The sequence below is a fragment of the Chiloscyllium plagiosum genome, chromosome 4, assembly GCF_004010195.1.
Source record: "Chiloscyllium plagiosum isolate BGI_BamShark_2017 chromosome 4, ASM401019v2, whole genome shotgun sequence".
NCBI lineage: Eukaryota > Metazoa > Chordata > Chondrichthyes > Orectolobiformes > Hemiscylliidae > Chiloscyllium > Chiloscyllium plagiosum.
The window spans coordinates 103,680,873-103,700,080 of NC_057713.1; the positions used below are offsets into that span (position 1 = coordinate 103,680,873).

Consider the following 19,208-nt stretch of genomic DNA (forward strand, 5'->3'; position numbering starts at 1 on the left):
CAGTTGATCACATCATTTTCCTCCAATGTTGCCTCGTCATTATGCAGCTTACCTGGACTCCTGGTTTCATTTTTACCTATCTAATTTTGAACTGTAAATGATTTTCTATGTCTTTTTCTGCTTGTACATTGATACCCCTAATGTTGGTGAATGACAGAACAGGGTAATAGGCAACTTGACCTCCTTCTGTTTGTAAATTGCAATATTTCCCTTGTTGATCTTGCAAGAACTGTTCTTAGCCTTTTCCTGTCTTTCATATAGATATGCTGCTCCTCAGTATCAGTGTCTGAAAGGAATCTGTGAGGTTACACATTTTAGTGGGGCCTCTGACAGCAAGTGGCAATGGTGGGGGTGAGTACAGAGCAGAACTACTTGTTTCTCCTGTTGGTTCCTGCAGGGAGGGAACAATGTCTTTGGGGAGTGTCAGATGTCCTAAAGTGACCAAAGCCACTGACAGTGCTGCCCTTCAGGATAGAAAGGACTGTTCTTGAGAAGAGCTAACCATTTGTTGTTTCAAGTCTAAATGCTTGAGTTCGTGGAAGTGACAATAATGAAAGCTTACAATTAAGTTCACCTTGAAATTGATAGTTTCTTGTGAAACTAATGTGTATCTCAGATAATGTGAATAGCAATTTAAGTACAACATAGAACATAGAACGTAGAACAATACAACACAGAACAGGCCCTTCAGCACTCAATGTTCCGCCGACCTGTGGACTATTCTCAGCTCGTTCCCCTATACTATCCCATCCATCATCCATGTGCTTATCCAAGGATTGTTTAAATCTCCCCAATGTGGCTGAATTAACTACATTGGCAGATAGGGCATTCCATGCCCTTACCACACTCTGTGTAAAGAACCTGCCTCTGACATCTGTCTTAAATCTATCACCCCTCAATTTTTAGTTATGTCCCCTCGTACAAGCTGACGTCATCATCCTAGGAAAAAGACTTGCACTGTCTACCCTATCTAATCCTCTGATCGTCTTGTATGTCTCTATCAAATCCCCTCTTAGCCGCCTTCTTTCCAATGAGAATAGACGCAAGTCTCTCAGCCTTTCCTCATAAGATCTTCCCTCCACACCAGGAAACATCCTGGTTAAATCTCCTCTGCACTTTTTCCAATGCTTCCTCATCCTTCCCGAAATATGGCGACCAGAACTCTATACAATATTCCAAGTGCGGCTGCACTAGTGATTGGTATAGTTGCAGCATGATATTGCGGCTCCGGAACTCAATCCCTCTACCAACAAAACCTAACACACCATATGCCTTCTTAACAGCACTCTCCACCTGGGTGGCAACTTTAAGGGATCTATGTATATGGACTCCAAGATCCCTCTGCACATCCACACTACCAAGCATCTTTCTTTTGACCCAGGACTCTGCCTTCTTGTTATCCTTCCAAAAGTGAATCAGCTCACATTTAGCTGCATTGAACTCCATTTGCCAGACCCAGCACCAATCCTTGTGGCACTCCACTGGTCACAGGCCTCCAGTTTGAAAAACAACCCTCCAACACCACCCTCTGTCTTCTACCTTTGAGCCAGTTCTGTATGCACATGGCTAGTCCTCCCTGTATTCCATGAGATCTAACCTTGCTCACCAGTCTCCCATGGGGAACCTTGTCAAACGCCTTACTGAAGTCCATATAGATCACATCTACTGCTCTGCCCTCATCAATCCTCTTTGTTACTTCTTCAACAAACTCAATCAAATTTGTGAGACATGATTTCCCACGCAAAAAGCCATGTTGACTATCCCTAATCAATCCTTGCCTTTCCAAATACGCGTACATCCTGTCTCTCAGGATTCCCTCCAACAATTTGCCCACCACCGAGGTCAGGCTCACCGGTCTATAGTACCCTGACTTGTCTTTACCGCCCTTCTTAAACAGTGGCACCACGTTAGCCAATCTCTAGTCTTCCAGCACCTCACCTGTGACTATTGGATGCGAGCATAAGAGGCATGGTTAGTCAGTTTACAAATGACACCAACATTGGTGGTGTGGTGGACAGCAAAGAAGGTTACCTCAGATTACAATAGGATCTGGACCAGATGGACCAATGGGCTGAGAAGTGGCAGATGGAGTTTAATTCAGATAAATTTAGAGGTGCTACATTTTGGGAAAGTAAATCCTAGCAGGACTTCTACACTTAATGGTAAGGTCCTAGGGAGTGTTGATGAATAAAGAGACCTTGGTGTGTAGGTTCATAGCTCCTTGAAAGTGGAGTTGCAGGTAGATAGGAAAGTGAAGAAGGTGTTTGGTATGCTTTCCTTTATTGGTCAGAGTATTGAGTACAGGAGTTGGGAAGTCACATTGTGGCTGTACAGGTCATTGGTTAGGCCACTGTTGTATGTTGTGTGCAATTCTGATCTCCTTCCTATCAGAAAGATGTTGTGAAACTTGAAAAGGTTCAGAAAAGATTTACAAGGATGTTGCCAGAGTTGGAAGATTTGAGCAATAGGGAGAGGCTGAACAGGCTGGGGTTGTTTTCCCTGGAGTTTCGGAGGCTGAGGGGTGACCTTATGGAGGTTTCAAAAATTATGAGGGGCATAGATAGGGTAAATATACAAAGTCTTTTCCCTAATGTCGGGGAGTCCAGAACGCGAGGGCATAGGTTTTAGGGTGAGAGGGAATATATAAAAGAAACCTAAGGGGCAACGTTTTCACACAGAGGGTGCTTTGTGTATAGAATGAGATGCCAGAGGAAGTGGTGGAGGCTGGTACAATTGCACCATTTAAAAGGCATTTGGATGGGTATATGAATAGAAAGGGTTTGGAGGGATATGGGCCAGGTGCTGGCAAGTGGGACTGGATTGGGTTGGGATATCTGGTCGGCATGGACAAGTTGGACCGAAAGGTCTGTTTCCATGCTGTACATCTCTATGACTCTATGACTCTCCACCCAGTTAAACTGTCCACTGCTCCACCGACTTTAGTGTCATCTGCAAATTTACTAATCCATCCAACTATGCCTGTGTCTAAGTCATTTATGAAAATGACAAACAGTAGTGGTCCCAAAACAGATCCTTGTGGCACATCACTAGTAACCAGACACCAGGCTGAATACTTTCCATCAACCACCACTTGCTGCCTTCTTTCAGAAAGCCAGTTTCTAACCCAAACTGCTAAATCACCCTCGATCCCATGCCTCTGCACTTTCTCCAACAGCCTACCATGTGGAACCTTATCAAAGGCTTCACAGAAGTCCATGTACAATATACCACTTCAACTGCCCTATACCCCACGTAATCTACATGCTTGGTCACCTTCTCAAAAAACTCAATGAGGTTCGTGAGACATGACCTGCCCTTGACGAAACCATGTTGACTATCTGAAATCAAATTGTTGCTTGCTCGATGATTATAAATCCTATCTCTTATAATCCTTTCCAAAACCTTTCCTACAACAAAAGTAAGGCTCACTGTTCTATAATTACCTGGGTCATCTCGACTGCCCTTCTTGAACAAAGGCACAACATTTGCAATCCTCCAGTCCTCAGGTACCAAACCTGTTGACCATGGCTCTGCTATCTTCTTCCTAGCTTGCCAGAGAATACTCAGATAAATCCCATCTGGCCCAGGGGATTTGTCTACTTTCACTCCTTCTAGACTTGATAACAACTCATCGTAACTAACCTTGATCCTTTCGAGTCTAATCTCTTGTATCTCATTCTTCTCCTCTACAATATTCTCCTTTTCCTGAGTGAAAACCAATGAGAATGTTCATTTAGCACCTCTTCGATCTCCACAGGGTCCACGCTCAACTTCCCACTTCTGTCTTTGACTGGCCCTATTCCTATCCTAGTCATCCTTTTATTCCTCACGTACCTATAGAAAGCTTTAGGGTTGTCCTTTATTCTATTTGCTAAAGACTGCTAGTGTCCTCTCTTTGCTCTTCTTAACTCTCTCTTTAAATCCTTCCTAGCTGATCTGTAACTCTCCATCACCTCATCTGAACCATCTTGGCTTATTAACACAAAAACTTCCTTCTTCTGCTTAATAAGAGATGCAATTTCTGTAGTAAAGCATGGTTCCCTTACCTTATCACTTCCTCCCTGCCTGACAGGGACATACCTATCAAGGACAGGCAATCTCTGCAACACCCATTTCTCACCCTGTTCTATCCATGTCTCCGAAATGGCCACAACATCGAAGTCCCATGTACCTATCCATGCTGCAAGCTCACCTACCTTATTTCGGATACTTCTGGCGTTGAAGTAGACACACTTCAAACCAGATTGTTATCTGCCAGCACATTCCTGTGACCGTGAAATCCTCTCCCTGTCCTCCCTATGCTCATTCTCCTGTGCACTGCAACTACACCTCCGGTTCCCATCCCCCTGCTGAACTAGTTTAAACCCACCAGCAAATTTCCCACCCAGGATATTAGTACCCCTCTGGTTCAAGTGAAGACCAACCTGCTTGTACAGGTCCCACTTTCCCCAGATTGAGCCCCAATTATCCAAGTACCTGAAACCCTCTCTCCTGCACCATCCTTCAGCCATGTACGTGTTCAGCTGATATCTCTCCCTATTCCTTGCCTCGCTATCACGTGGCACGGGTAACATACCAGAGATAACATCTCTGTTTGTTCTAGCTCTCAGCCTTCATCCTACCTCCCTGAAATCCTGCCTTATACCCCTATCCCTCTTTCTATCTATGTCAACCTAATAGTCCTTCTCTTTTGATGAAAATTCACAACTTGAAATATTAACTGTTTTTCCTCTCCATAGATGCTGCTAGACCTGTTGAGTTTCTTGCAGCAGATTCTGTTTTTGTATGTAGTAAACCTTTACTGTTGTCAATATTGAGCCAACTTCTGCTGAAGACTTAATGCAGGCATCTTTCCCCAAGTAGTATTCTAACAGGTAAGTCACCATAGTCCCAGATGAATAAAGGGCTGCTCTCTCATTAGAGACAGATGACTGGTGTTGATTAAACCTGAAGGTCACCATGTCTCAGGCAGTGCAAGGTCAAGAATGTGGAACCTTACTAATGACCTCTACCAGTGCAGGCATTGAATGTAGGCTGTTAGCATCACTCTGCAATTACAAATCAGCCGTCCAGCCAACTGAACTAACCAAACACATTCCAAATGGGACCAGTAACTTGGACTATCTATGCTGAATTGAATTTACCTAAGGTGTCTCAGATGATTCTGATGAAAGCAGTCATATATGAACTGTATGCTGACAACACCTTGTTCTATCTCACCACCAATTATCTCAATTCCTCCACTGTCTCTAAATCATCAGATTAATTACTCATCATCCTGTACAGGATAAGCAGAAACCTCCTCAAATGAAACATTAAGAAGATTGAGTCTCTGCCACAAACTCTGATCTGATTTCATCCTGTAGTGGCAATTGACAGAGGCTGAGCCAGACTCTTTACAACTTTGGCATCATGTTTGATCTCAAAGTGAACTTCCAGCTACGTACGTGCGCCATCACTAAGACTGCTTACTCCTACCTTTGGTTAATTGGTGACTCTGCCTCTGCTACAATTCTTTCACTGAAATTGGCATAAATGCCTTTGTTATCTTTAGGTGAGACTATTCTAACTTCTCTTTAATGGTGTGCCTGCTGTTAAGTTGACGTCACCCGAACCTTTGCTGCCATGTCCTAATTCACAGGAAGACCCTTTCACCCATCGTGTCTAACTCATGGTTAAGCTACATCTTGATGTTAAAATTTTCATTCTTGTTTTCAAATTCCTTCCCAGCTTCATGCTTTCTCAACTGCAACAGCCTCACCACCATCTGAAACACCGTACACCTATAATTGTGATTTCTTGGACACCCCAGATGTTAGTTGCTCTATCATTGGTAGTTGTGCCACTAAGGTCTGGAATTCCTTCCCTAGATCTTTGCATCTATTGACCCTGCTGTCCACCTCCAAAATGCTTCTCAAAACCAACTTATTTGATTGTGCTTTTCATCATCAATCCTTATGTAGCTCACAGCCAATTTTTGTTTGATAACGCTCTTGTGAATTGGCTTAGGATGGTTTTGCTATGGATTCACCTTCTGTTTTATCATTGCTATTTCAAACTTCACCTACTTCAACCCCATAGCTGTATTCTCCTGTTGCACTCCACTGTACTCAAACGCAAAGGGAAAATACTGTAAATGTTGGAAACATTGCATGAGAACATAACACGGATAAAAACCAGCAGGTCTGGCATAATTTGTTGCAAGAAACCAAGTTAGAATTTCAGGTTGATGACCTTTTGATAAGGACCAAAGAGAAATAGGAAACATAAAGGTTTTTGATACCTTTCTTATGTAATTGCTTGAGCTTGCAGTTCAGCCCAATTTGCTTCACTCGGTGCAGCTTTCACCCCTGAACCATTCGTAGCCCGTATTGGTTTGACCAAGTCAAGCTCTTAGCTATTTGTCATCATCTGGACCTACTGGTTATATCAATCAACCACCCAAGCAGCTAATTTCAAGAAAATCCACTTCAGAGGAGTGGGCAATATTCAAAATAATTACGGTGAGAATATAGGGCCAATGTAGTCCAATGTAGAAGGTGAAGGGTGGGACTAGAGAATCTTGGATGTCCAGGGATGTACAGAATTGAATGATAAAAGAAAGCAAGCTCATGGTAGGGACCTAAGGCCTAGGACAGCGATTATCCTGCGGGTGAAGAGGGTGTACAGAGGATTGTTTAACAGAAATTTGGAGAGTAAAGGCAGGTCATGAAAAAATTGGCAGATAATATTAAGAACATTTCAAAGACATCTATAGCTTAGTGGCAAGAGAATAAGCAGGGAAAGAGAAAGATCCATTTGGGATCAAAGTGGCAATCTCCATCTAGAGCTGAGGGTTTAAACTGGTACTTTGCATCTATATTCACTATAGAGAAGGACAGTCTGGGGATAGAAATGAGGGCTAGGAACTGTGATATACTAGAACAAACCAGCTTTGAGGAAGGAGATATCAGTGGTTGATGTGGTCTTGAAAGTGGATGAGTTCCAAGGCCCTGATGTGTACCAGACTTTTGCGAAAGGTAAGGGTGGAGATTACAGGGGTTCTGACATTAATTTTTAAATTTTCTCTGTCCACAGGAGGATAGCTAATGTGGTACCATTACTCAAGGAGGGTGGGAGAGATAAACCAGGAAACTACAGGCCAGCAAGTCAACTACCATCAGTGGTAGAGAAAACTATCGGAAAAAAATCTGAGGGGCAGAATTAATCTCTATTTGAAGAGGCATAAAAGAATCAAAGATAGTCAGCCTGTTTTTGTCAGGGGGAGATAATGTCAACAAATTTGCTTGAATTTTCTATGAATTTCTCTAGATGAGAGTCGGGCAATTGATGGACTTGAGTAAAGCTTTTGACAAGATTTTGTGTGGCAGATTGGTTTAGAAGCTAAGAGCCCATGGGATCCAGGGCAATTTGGTAAATTTAATCCAAAATTGGCTAAGTAGCAAGAAACAGAAGGTCATGCTCAAAAAGTGTTGTTATAACTAGAAGCGTGTGTCCATTGGTGTCAGAGGTTTGGTGCTGGGTACCTTGCCATTTGTTGTGTGCATAAAGTATGAGGTATAATTAGTCAGTTCACAGTTCACGCGAAACCTGGTAATGTGGTAAATAGCAAAGAGGAAAGTTTTAGACCACAGAATGATATAGACAGGTTGGTTGGATTGGCTGAACAATGGCAAAGGAATTTAATCCAGAAAAATATAAGTTGATGCATTTTTGAAGGACCACTAAGACAAGGGAGTACATATTGAAATGATAGGACCCTTGGAAATACTGAGAGATTTGTTATGCATGTTCATAGATCCTTGAAAGCAGCAGGGCAGATAGATAAAGTAGTTAAGGAGGCATGTGGGACATTGTAGTCAAGGCTTTTAATGTAAGGTAATGATGGAGCTATATAACATATTAGTTAGGCCCCAGCTGGATACTATGTGCAGTTCTGATTACTACACTTTAGGAAGGATGTGATTGTACTTGAGAGGGTGTAGCGGTGATTGTCCAGGATTTTGCCCCAAACTGGTGCAATTCAGCTATGATGCGGAAGTAGATAGTCTGCCATTGTTTTCTTTAGAGCAGAGAAGGCTGAGGGGATGAAGCTGATGGAGGTGTACAAATTTGTGAGGGGCATAGATAGAGCAGTTAGGATGAAACCTTACCCTTCGTTGAGGGTCAATAATTAGGGGGCACACATTTAAGGTAAGGAGCAGGAAGGTTTAGAGGGACTTAAGGAAAATATTTTTCACCCAGAAGTCTGGATCTCATTGCCTATAAGGGTAGTAGACGCAGGAACTCTCAAGGCATTTAAGATGTATTCAAATAAGCAATTGAAACACCCAGGCTTTGGACCAAGGGCTGGAAAATGGGATTAGAACAGTTAGATGCTTTTAAAATTGATTTATGGGATGTGGGCATTGCTGGCTGGCCAGCATTTATTGCCTGCTCCTAATTGCCCTTGAGAAGGTGGTGGTGAGCTGCCTTCTTGAATGGCTGCAGTCCATTTGCTGTAGATTGACCCACAATGCTGTCATGGAGGGAATGTCAGAATTTTGACCCAGCAATGACGATATATTCCTAAGTCAGGAATGTGACTGGCTTGGAGGGGAACTTAAAGGTGGTGGTGTTTCAATGTATCTGTACTTCTAGATGGAAGTGGTTGTGGGTTTGGAAGGTGCTGTCTGAGGATCTTTGGTGAATTTGATAACTGAATTGATGCTTGATAACTGACATTGGATATGAGAGGCCAAACTCTCTATTACCTAAATTACCATATGCCTGGATATGGCAGGACTACAGAGCTTAGACCTGTTCTATTGGTTGTGGAATTACTCAGCTCTCTTCTTGCTGCTTTTGCTATTTGGCTCGTAAGTAGTGCCTTGTAGGTTCACCAGCTTGATACCTCATTTGTAGGTACGGCTGGTGCAGCTCCTAGAAGCCCTCCATCATTTTACCAGGTTGGTCCTCTGGCTGAATGGTAATGGGACAGTGGAGGATATGCTGGGCCTTGAGGTTGCAAATTATGTTGGAGTACAAATCTGCTGCTACTGATAGCTCACAGTGCCTCAGTGACTTGCTCGATTTATTTGATGTCGGATTTAGACTGTTGATAGTGTCTGACAACATGATGGAGTGGATTCCCAAAGTGACAATGGGAATTAGTTTCCACTGGAACACCTATCGATACCAGAATGTACAGATGCATCTGTAGCCGGTAGATTGGTGAGGACGAGAAAAAGTGTATTTTCCCCCTCAGCCAAGGGATGATGGTACGTGGTAATCAACAGGAGGTTTCCTTGCGTATGGTTGGCTACTTTACATCTTCCTTATAGCACACATTCCCACTTATCTTTGTGTGATCCATGAACTTGGAATATTACAGTTGGTCTCCACATCCAATTCATTCCTATATTGTGAACAGCTGGGGTATAAGCACTGATAAGTCACAGCCTGATAATGTGAGGATGACCTACTTATTTCTACTGTATTTTCTGCTTGTTAGCCAATCCTTAATCCTTGCACATTATCTCCTATTCCATGCACTTTAATCTTTTTAACCAACCTCCAATGAGGGACTTCAACAAAAGCCTTTTAAAATTCAAGTATACTATATCCATCAAATTCATTTCTGTTAGTAATATTCTCAAAACACTCTCAGCTCACCAAATACTATTTCCCATTTGCAAATCCATCCTGACTTGCTCAATCAGGTCATTATTATCCAAGTATTCGTTTAGCCCATTCTTACACAGAAAACATTTTATTACCCGGCACCTATGGGACCAGGAGTCTGTCCATTGATTAAATATTCCAGATAATCAAGAGATCCACATAATCAATGTAAAAATACACAGTGAGTGATAGAAACAAAATGCTGGGAGTATATACATAAGTCTTATACTTTATTTACAGCATATTTCACTTAAATAATAATGCAATTTTACCTTAAATAAAACTTACCTGCAGAGAACCGTCAAATGACTACTTACATATCCCGGAGATTGCAATAATTTAGTAAACTTCCAGTATTTCAGGTATATAATTTTTGCCGGTTCATAAGATGCTGGTTAAAACAAAATTTGTTTTATTAGATTATAGCATTTTCCCTATTACTGACATAAGGCTAACAGGTTTGTTTTTCCCTGTTTATTTTCTCCCTTCTTTCTTAAATAGTGGGCTGACATTTCCTAGCTTCCCATCTACAGGAATCATTAGTGCATTGACATAGGAATAGGAGTAGACCAATCAGCCCCTTGAGCCTGCTGATTGAACCTGCTCAATAAGATCGTGGCTGATCTGTGGCCGAACTGCATATGCTTACCTTGGGTCCATAACCCTTGATACCCTTGTTTAAGATAGTTGGGCCTAGGACTGTATCAGGATGGTGTCCTGCAGTAATATCCTGGAGCTGAGATGTGACGGAACTTCAAAGACCACAGCCATCTTCCTTTGTGCTCAGTATGACTTTGATAGTTGTCCCTTGATTCCTGGTCATGTTAGTTTATAAAGGACTTGCTGATGCCATACTTGATTGAATGCTGGTCACCTCATCTTTGGAGTTCAGCTCTTCTGTTCCTATTTAGACCAAGCCTTTACTGAAATGACGAGCTGAATGACCCTGGTGAACCCTAATGTACCTGTTTTTGAATGTGCCCAGTAGCTAAATTCTATATACTTGAGCTCATCTGTCACATTGGCCATTGTACTCAGCTATCAGTCTCTATTGTATTCATTCAGAGCATATTCTATTTTTCTCACTTGTCACATTTATCATTGTACACATCCACTATTCTCCATTCAACTGGCCTGTTATATTCTTTATGTGAGACCTTGCAACAAAAGTGTCAACTTATAACATTTAATTGGCACTTGTGAATGCTAAATTATAGGAAAGATGTGAATGCATTGGAGAGAGTGCAAAAGCAATTTGCAAGAATGGTTCAGAGAATGAAAAACTTCAGTTACACGGATAGATTAAAAAAGTTGGGTCTCTCTGGAGGGAAGAAGGCTGAGAGGACAGTTTATAAGTTTTCAAAGTTATGAGTGAGCTGGAGAGAGTAGATAGGAAGAATCTGTTCCTGCTTATGTGAGGGAAAGAATGAGAGGCATGACTTAAAGTGGTGTGTAAACAAAGCAAGGTGGTGTAAGTAAAATCTTTTTCCACATGGTGAGGGTATGGAATGCTCAGCCTGGCAATGTTGGGGAGACACGTTCAATTGAGACATTCAAAGGGGACACTGGATGATTGTTTGAATGAAATGTTGTGTATGGATATGGGGAAAAGGCAGGAGATTGGCATTAGGCAGTAGAACCAGTGCAGACACTATGGGCTGAATAGCCTCTTTCTCCAACATAACTATTTTGTGATTGTGCGATCTCAAATATGAAAGTAAGAGTGTGTGAACGGTTGATTTTAATCTTTAGTACCAAAACACATTTGTTAATCATTTAGAGCCAAAAGTTGATAACTAAGTAAAGTTGCCCCTTTGAAACTCAATATCTGTGAATGAACGACTCAATAAAGATCTTGCTAAGAAGTCCTTTGCAACTTTTTTTTTCAGTTGCTAATGAAAAGAGTGATCGGAATCCACGACCAGTTGAAAGATTTGCACGTAAGTACGAGATTTTTTTGTTCTTAATTTTAATTCTTTTGGTAAATGTTCTGAAATGATTGCACACTTGTGTTTTACGTTTCTTGGTAACTTAATGAATAATGAATGTCACAATCACTTAAAATGTATCATTTGCTACATAGTTAAACACAACTTTCTGGCATCACTTTGAATTCTATTTCTCCAAACCCTTGCAGATGTTCTGTTGTTAATTCTTCTATACCTGTTCTCATTAACTTTCATGCACACAGTGTCTGTTGCTATCTATTTCTTTATACCTGTCAAAGATTTCACCTTCCAGTTTGGAACTCGCATTTTCTGATTTATTTCCAGCTTCAATATGTCATCATACATCCTATTACACCTTTTCACTTTCTCCTCCCTGCAAGCATTCTTTATTTTCTTTCCAATTTCTTCACAATTGGGTGTGTCTCCTTTCTTACGAAATTCATAATTGGAGAGAATAGTAATACATTTGAAGCAGAAATTGATGAAATACAGCCTGGATTTAATCCCGGAGTAGCAAAAGTGGAGGGAATAGTGATTGTAACCTTCATTAAATATGCAGAACTAAACAGAAGCATTCCCACACAAAAGGTGTTTGATCATATTTGTCACGAAAAATTAACGGTTGCGTTCCTGAAATATTACATTGACTGTAAAGATGTGTGACTTATCCAGAGCCTACAATGGGACGAAGTATTGAGCATCAGGCTAGACAGGAACAGTTAGATATATCTTAAGTGAAGAGAGGTGTATAGCAAGGTTATGTGCTGCAGTCAAAATTATTCAACTTGTATATAGAACAAATATTCCGATCGTTGGATGTACTTTCAAGGGTAAACGTTAAAGACAAGAGCATTGAAATTTTAGATACACTGACAACACAGTTTTACTGGCAGAGTCACAGAGGCCTCACGAAATATAACTAGTAATTAAAATTCAGAATTTTAGATTTTGAATTGAGTATGAACACGATGGCAGTTATTAGGAATGCGTCAGAAGAAACCGAGGATTGAAGTAGCTGGTGTTGCGCAGGAACACGTCAATATCTTTGTCTGTTTAGGACAAATGACAACGGATGATGGCAGATTTGACACAGAAATTAGAAGGTTAGAGATGGCCAGAAATAATTTTGTGAAGATGAAGGATACATTAATACAAAAAATGCTCAAGCTTGGAGCAAAAGGTACAAAAGATGCTATATTCAATCACTTTTCTGAATGCTTCAGAAACATGGACAATACGTTAAAAACTGTTGGACAAAATGGAAGCTTTTGAAATGTCTGTGTTAAGATAATGCTATAAATTCCATGTACTCATAATTGCAAGAGTAAAAAAGACAAAACTATCTATATGTTCTAGTGCGACACCATCTACTCTAAATAGTGACAATCTGAAAAGAAAATGTCAATATTTTGCTCATTTGATCAGAGCTGAAAGGCTCGTAGAGATCTCTTCTGAAGGGCGTAGTGGAGTGGAGCAGGAAGATGTGTTGACCCAGACATAGTGGGTATGATGAATCTGGCAGAGTGCTTGTGTGAGGATGACACAAAACAGACAAGTGTGGCACACCATGACAGCAGGTCCCCATAGCTACAAGCCACGGCCGTTGGGAGATGAATATTATTCAATGAAATTTTGTCTGCCGCATGTCCTTTGAAGTTGCGATGATAACTTGCTTCTCAAACTGCGTACATCGGTCTCTTCATGATTTGCTTAATTTTTCTTTCTTTAGTTTGATTTCCTCACTCCCTCTTTGGAGTCAAAGTCTCATGCAACGGAAAGTGGAAAGTCCAATTTATACTTCAAAACCTAGGAAACTGGTTTATCAATGTGCTTTTCATTGGCTCAACATCCTTGCCCTTCAAACATCATAACAAAAGAGGAAATCAGCATCTCTGGTCACCTGGCATTTAGACGTTGGAACTTCCAAATATCATTCCAAATATCCCTGCTTTTTAACCTGGTTGTGGTCTTGATTCCCATTCTCAAGAGATGATCTCCAATTGTTGGAGAAATTTCCCGTTTCCAATAAACCTCGTACGCAGACCTTGTGAAATTGACAAATCTGTTTATTTCACGATATTGGGGGAAGAGGTCAATGAAGTCTCACCTCTGAATGACCACTCAGCACTGATGAGTCTTAACCTCTTCCCTCAACTATAGGTGTACACAGTTTATAAAGGGTTACAAATGGCTGATGGTTAATTACAGAACAATACAGTCTTACTATGATAGATAGTTTAACAATATTAAAAAGGCTAACAATACTACTGGTCTAACAACATTGATTAGTTGACTAATTGAAACTGATCGTGTTCATAGTCGCAAGTAGTCAGAGGCTTTCAATATTAAATAGTTTGGTGACATCTTGTCTGCAGGGGTATTGTTTTAGCTGAGCTCCCATGGAGAGAAAGAGAGACCTCTTGGGGACTCATCAGTGGGTGCGGAGGTACAGCAGCATTGTCAGTGAGAAAGTTCAATTAGCGGGTCACTTAACTAACATATTTCCTCCGGTCAGGGAAATGGCTTTCACAGCCAATTCCTGTGAATGGCCTCAGCAAATTAACTAGCATGTCTCCTCGAAGCAGAGAAAATGGCTTCCACAGTCAAAATGGTTTCCCTTCTCCCACACCAACCAAAACTCTCTTACTGTATTGTTCTTTTCCCTCTTGACAACTCATTGCATTATCATATCCCTCATCTCTCAGTTTCTGGGCCCATGTGTTCTAATATTCTCTCTCAATTGTATTCAGACTTCTATACCTCTCACAAAGACTTCACAGCATCTTATTGCTTCAAAATGTTCCTTGGTTCCACTACTTCCATAAATTTCTTGTTTCTTGCTTAATAGCCACGTCTTCCTTTGTACATTTTGTGAAGAGACTTATACTGTTGCTATTTCTTTCTTGTAACTTATTATTTCATGGACTGTGGATATCCTTGGCAAGACGATGACTCCAAATGGGTCTTGAATGAAGGGGGGTAAAGAGTCAACCCCATTGCTGTGGGTTGGAAAACATGTAGATGAGGCTAGGTAAGGATGGCATCTTTCCCTGAAAGACATTTACAAATCAGTTGGGTTTTTACAACAATCAGTTTCATGGTAATGATTTCTGATAAGTAGCTTTCAATTCCAGTCTTATTTTCAATTAACTTGTTGAGTTCCATCAGCTGCCATAAAACTTAAACTGAAATAATTTGACAACCTGAACAGGTTACATGTTGACTATTTTGGAAAAAATGCTGAATGTTTCTCTCCTTTTGAGTGATGAGAGCAATGGTGGGAGAGTTGGAAATTTCAACAATGATGGAAATATCAGATATCAATGTCAAGGAAAGGATTTCTAATTATCCCCTTAAGGTTTAAATGGTGACTTCTGACTCTCATCAGTGAGTCGCAATTACCATGTTTCTATTGATTTGCATCTTATTAAATTTCTGGATTTTATCTTCTGTTTCCCCAAAACAACTAGATTGGACCAATTCCTGACCTCTAAGTCAGAGTGGTTTCCTGGTGTCAACAACACTCTGCTTACTCCTATGGGCTTCATACCACTCTGTCTTCACCATAATGTCTGAGCATGTTGTATGCATATCATCCTTTTCCACCCTTAATCCACGTGAGTGAACATCATTGAACCACCAACTGCACCACATCCTCATGGGTTCTTTCAAACTAACAGACTCAGCAATTTCAGTCTTTTAGGACTTCACTTTGAAAGTCAGGGCCACTTCTCACTTTCATGCTTTTGTCACGTTGCTTTGCACAAGGGGACAGGCACAATGTTTATGTATCTATGCAGAATACATCTTTAAATTCTTAGCTTATTTCCTTAGTGTTCACTCACTTTGTACTTCCTTGGAGTCTGCCAGTCTCAGTGGCTTGCATTGCTTTTTAGCACTGAACAATGGGTTGGACATGTTTCTATGTGACATGATTTAACACCAGCATGTACCAACAAACACACTGCTTGTGCTTCAACTAAAGGAAGACTGTGTACTTAATGGGGTCAAGGAGAACCACTGTCAGTCAAGAAGCTCATTCAATTCAAGTCAAGGGGATTATAGGTACGTCAGCCCAGGGTGCCATGGTGCTGTGCAAATCTGGGTTTGGACTGGGTTGTTGAGGAAATAACTGTACAGAAAGGGACAATTTATGATAGAAAAGTGGGAGCTAATAGACTTTGCGAGAGGAGGGAGAGCTGTGACAGGTAGGGCTATCACTTTGGCCTCAATGGGGAAAGACTAAGTGACCAACCAGGGCATGGCAATAGACAAAACCATGCTTTTGGGTTGAATTGGGGCTTTAATGTCAAGAATAGTAGGAGGCTGAAAGGTTATCACAGACACAAAGACAGCAAAAGAGAAAGGGAATGTCAAGGCTTTGTGGGATCATTCTGAGTCTCAGGTAGAATCATTCACCAGGCCATGAATGGAAAGCCGAACTTGTTAAAGTAATTTACTGTTTATTTCTCTTCAGGAGTGCAGCGTCTACACTTTGCAGAGAACATAGCTACATTTCACAGCTCCTACTCATCATTAAACAGAAAGTAGTGATCATTGAGACAGTGCTCATTGCATGGTATTAAGATTCAATTGCTTTGTAGGTTTCAGTCATCACATGATAGCCACATGTTGTATAGTGAAATATACCAGCATTTTGGAAACAATTCTTTTCACCCTTCCATTCTCAGTTAGCCTTCAAAATTTCAGAATGTGTACCAATTGGTAAAGTGCCTAGAAACCATTCTGTAGGACAGTGTGCAATCTGAGAGACCAACTTCCTGTACTATAATGGAGAATACAGATGTGAACGTTTTATCGTAGACCTCCCAGCCTTGAATGGTCGTGTGCTCCCTGGGAAACCTGATAAAGGGAATGAAAGTTTGTCTCTAGAGGTGTGTGGAATCATCACAGATTTTGTACTCTCACTTAACAAGGATTGGGTGGTAATGTGGAAGATGTCTGCAGACCAGGCCCTCACACAATCCCTTGAAATTGGGATAAAAAGCACAATGTGTTCTGCCTCAGTGTTGTCCGTATTAAAGTGCAACACCTAGGATGCTGTTGCTATTGTTACAATGAGGATCAATGACCCTGATGTCTGGTTCTGTCTACAGTGAAGCTGAAGAGACAGTAGCTTGCGAGTGATGAGCACTGCTTGGCTTGTACCATGTTTTGCCCAAAAACCTAAGTTATTTCCCTTTGTCTTTGTCTCATCAACCAATGGGAACATCTGTGTTTTGTCTACCCTATCTTAACCTGTTATCAGTTTGATGACCTCTAACATATTAGATTAGATTCCCTACAGTGTGGAAACAGGCCCTTTAGCCCAACAAGTCCACACCAGCCCTCCGAAGAGTAACCCACCCAGACTCATTTCCCTCTGACTAATGCACCATAACACTACGGGAAATTTAGAATGGCCAATTCACCTGACCTGCACATCTTTAGACTGTGGGAGGAAACCGGAGCACCCGGAGGAAACCCACGCAGACACTGGGAGAATGTGCAAACTCCACACAGGCAGTCGCCCAAGGCTGGAATTGAACCTGGTGCTGTGAGGCAGCAGTGCTAACCACTGAGCCACCATGTCGCCCGAATATCTCTCCTCAATCTCCTGTTTTCCAAGGAGAACAGCCAGTTTACTCAGCCCGACTTTGCTGTTAAAAACCCTCATCCTTAGAACCATCCTAGTATATCTGTGTACCTTCCCAAGGGCCCTCATGTCCTTCCTACCTTGTGGTGACCAGTACAGGATGGTGTCCTAAACGGATGTTTAATGACATTCAACATAACTTCTTTGTGCTTGTATTCAGCCCCTCCATTTCTGAAGCCCTCAATGCCACATATTTTGTCAACTACTCTCTCAGTATGTCTTGTGTCCTTCAAAGAGATGGTCAAGTCTAGAGGGAACAAATAATTGGTGGAGGTATGCCTTTTTGCATTGCCCCATGGTTCATATTGAGTGATGCCCCTCCTGCTTTATCATTACATCTCTTGAACAGAGTGAGATGCCAATGGCTTCTCATGAACTGTGGCTAATGACCTTTGCAGGGAGGTGACAGATGAGGACATCAGCAGCAAGTGAGCTGAGACAGGAGCAGGGTTGGAAAACAATGCAGAGATTCTGACAGGTAGTCTTAATGATGGTGCAAATATGTGCTGAAGGCATTAGTGTTTGCCAGTGAGTAACATTTTCTCCATTGACTGTGATTTTCACAGTGCCCTGCAGCATGTATATTTATTTTTCCATTTAACCAGTTAATTTTTACAATGTCCACATTGCCTCTGTTGCATCCACATTGCGATTGTAATCAACATTATTAACATAGTCGGAGCTTTAATTGACACTACATTTGATATCTCAAATGTACTGTTTTATGGCAGCAGGAATCTGTCTCATAGCTGCAGTATGAGGGGTTTTAGAGATTGGTATCATGACAGTGATTGGGGCAGAATAATGGAAGATTTTCTCTGTCCTGTTGTACCTGTATTTTACAATTGTTTGAAAGTGGAATTGTAGCATTCCTATCAGTGATAGACTGCAGAGTACAAGATATCACCCTTCCATCTTCCATAGTAACTATCTTCTATTTTCATGAATATTATTTTTGTCGATTCAAACATCATGGGATAAAATATACAAGCAAATGTCAATTTTAGTTTTAAGGTGTTCACACGAGTCGCAATACATTTAAAATCCACCAGATGGCAGCATGGGCCTATAGGCTGTCAGGACAAAATTGCATACAAGAGATTTGTCCTTGAGGGTTGTCAAAGTGTGGAATTCTCTTACCTGGAAAGCAGCAGAGTTTGAGCCATTGAATTCATTTCAGGCTGAGTTAGATAGATTTTTGATTGACCAAGGAATATTAGGGTAACGTGGCGGGGTCAGACAGGACGGGGTCGATGTCTCAACAACATAACAGCCTTGAAAGGCCGAATGGTATACTTTAAAATATTCTCAGAACCTAAACTATAAAAATATTTTTTAGAACTCTCAGTTGGATAGACGTGGGCAAGCATATAATTTTTTTCAATGTTAGAGGGTGAGCGTCCATTTAATTTTTTGGGAGCAGTTCATGAAACATTATCTGAAAACTTTTTGTCTGAGAAATAAACTAAGTTGATTTTCAGCTGCTTTATATCCTTAATTAAATATGTATGTGTGGGTGAGCAGGTGTTCCCACCTCTTAGTCAGTCACCTGATTGATGTCTACAAAATCATGAGAGGTACAGACAGGATGGATAGCAAGAAGCTTTTCCCCAGAGTAGGGGACTCAATTACTAGAGGTCACAAGTTCAAAGTTTAGCGGAGATATGTCATAGGGTCATAGAGATGTACATCATGGAAACAGACCCTTCGGTCCAACCCGTCCATGTCGACCAGATATCCCAAACCAATCTAGTCCCATTTGCCAGCAACCGGCCCATATCCCTCCAAACCCTTCCTATTCATATACCCATCCAAATGCCTCTTAAATGTTGCAATTGTACCAGCCTCCACCACATCCTCTGGCAGCTCATTCCATACACGTACCACCCTCAGCGTGAAAAAGTTGCCCCGTAGGTCTCTTTTATATCTTTCCCCTCTCA

At 41.2% G+C, this 19,208-nt stretch overlaps 1 protein-coding gene across 7 annotated transcripts in view; it reads left to right on the forward strand.

Annotated features, from left to right (window-relative positions):
* LOC122549286 (calcium/calmodulin-dependent 3',5'-cyclic nucleotide phosphodiesterase 1A-like) overlaps positions 1–19,208 on the forward strand; it is a 650,398-nt gene that overhangs the window by 60,931 nt on the left and 570,259 nt on the right. For all 7 annotated transcript variants that reach the window (XR_006311479.1, XR_006311480.1, XM_043688810.1 and 4 more), the window contains exon 2: positions 11,553–11,603. Coding sequence is in view for 5 of the 7 variants with exons in the window: in XM_043688810.1 (XP_043544745.1) it covers positions 11,553–11,603 (51 nt within the window). In the remaining 2 variants the exon portion in view is untranslated. The remainder of the gene's footprint in view (positions 1–11,552; positions 11,604–19,208) is intronic.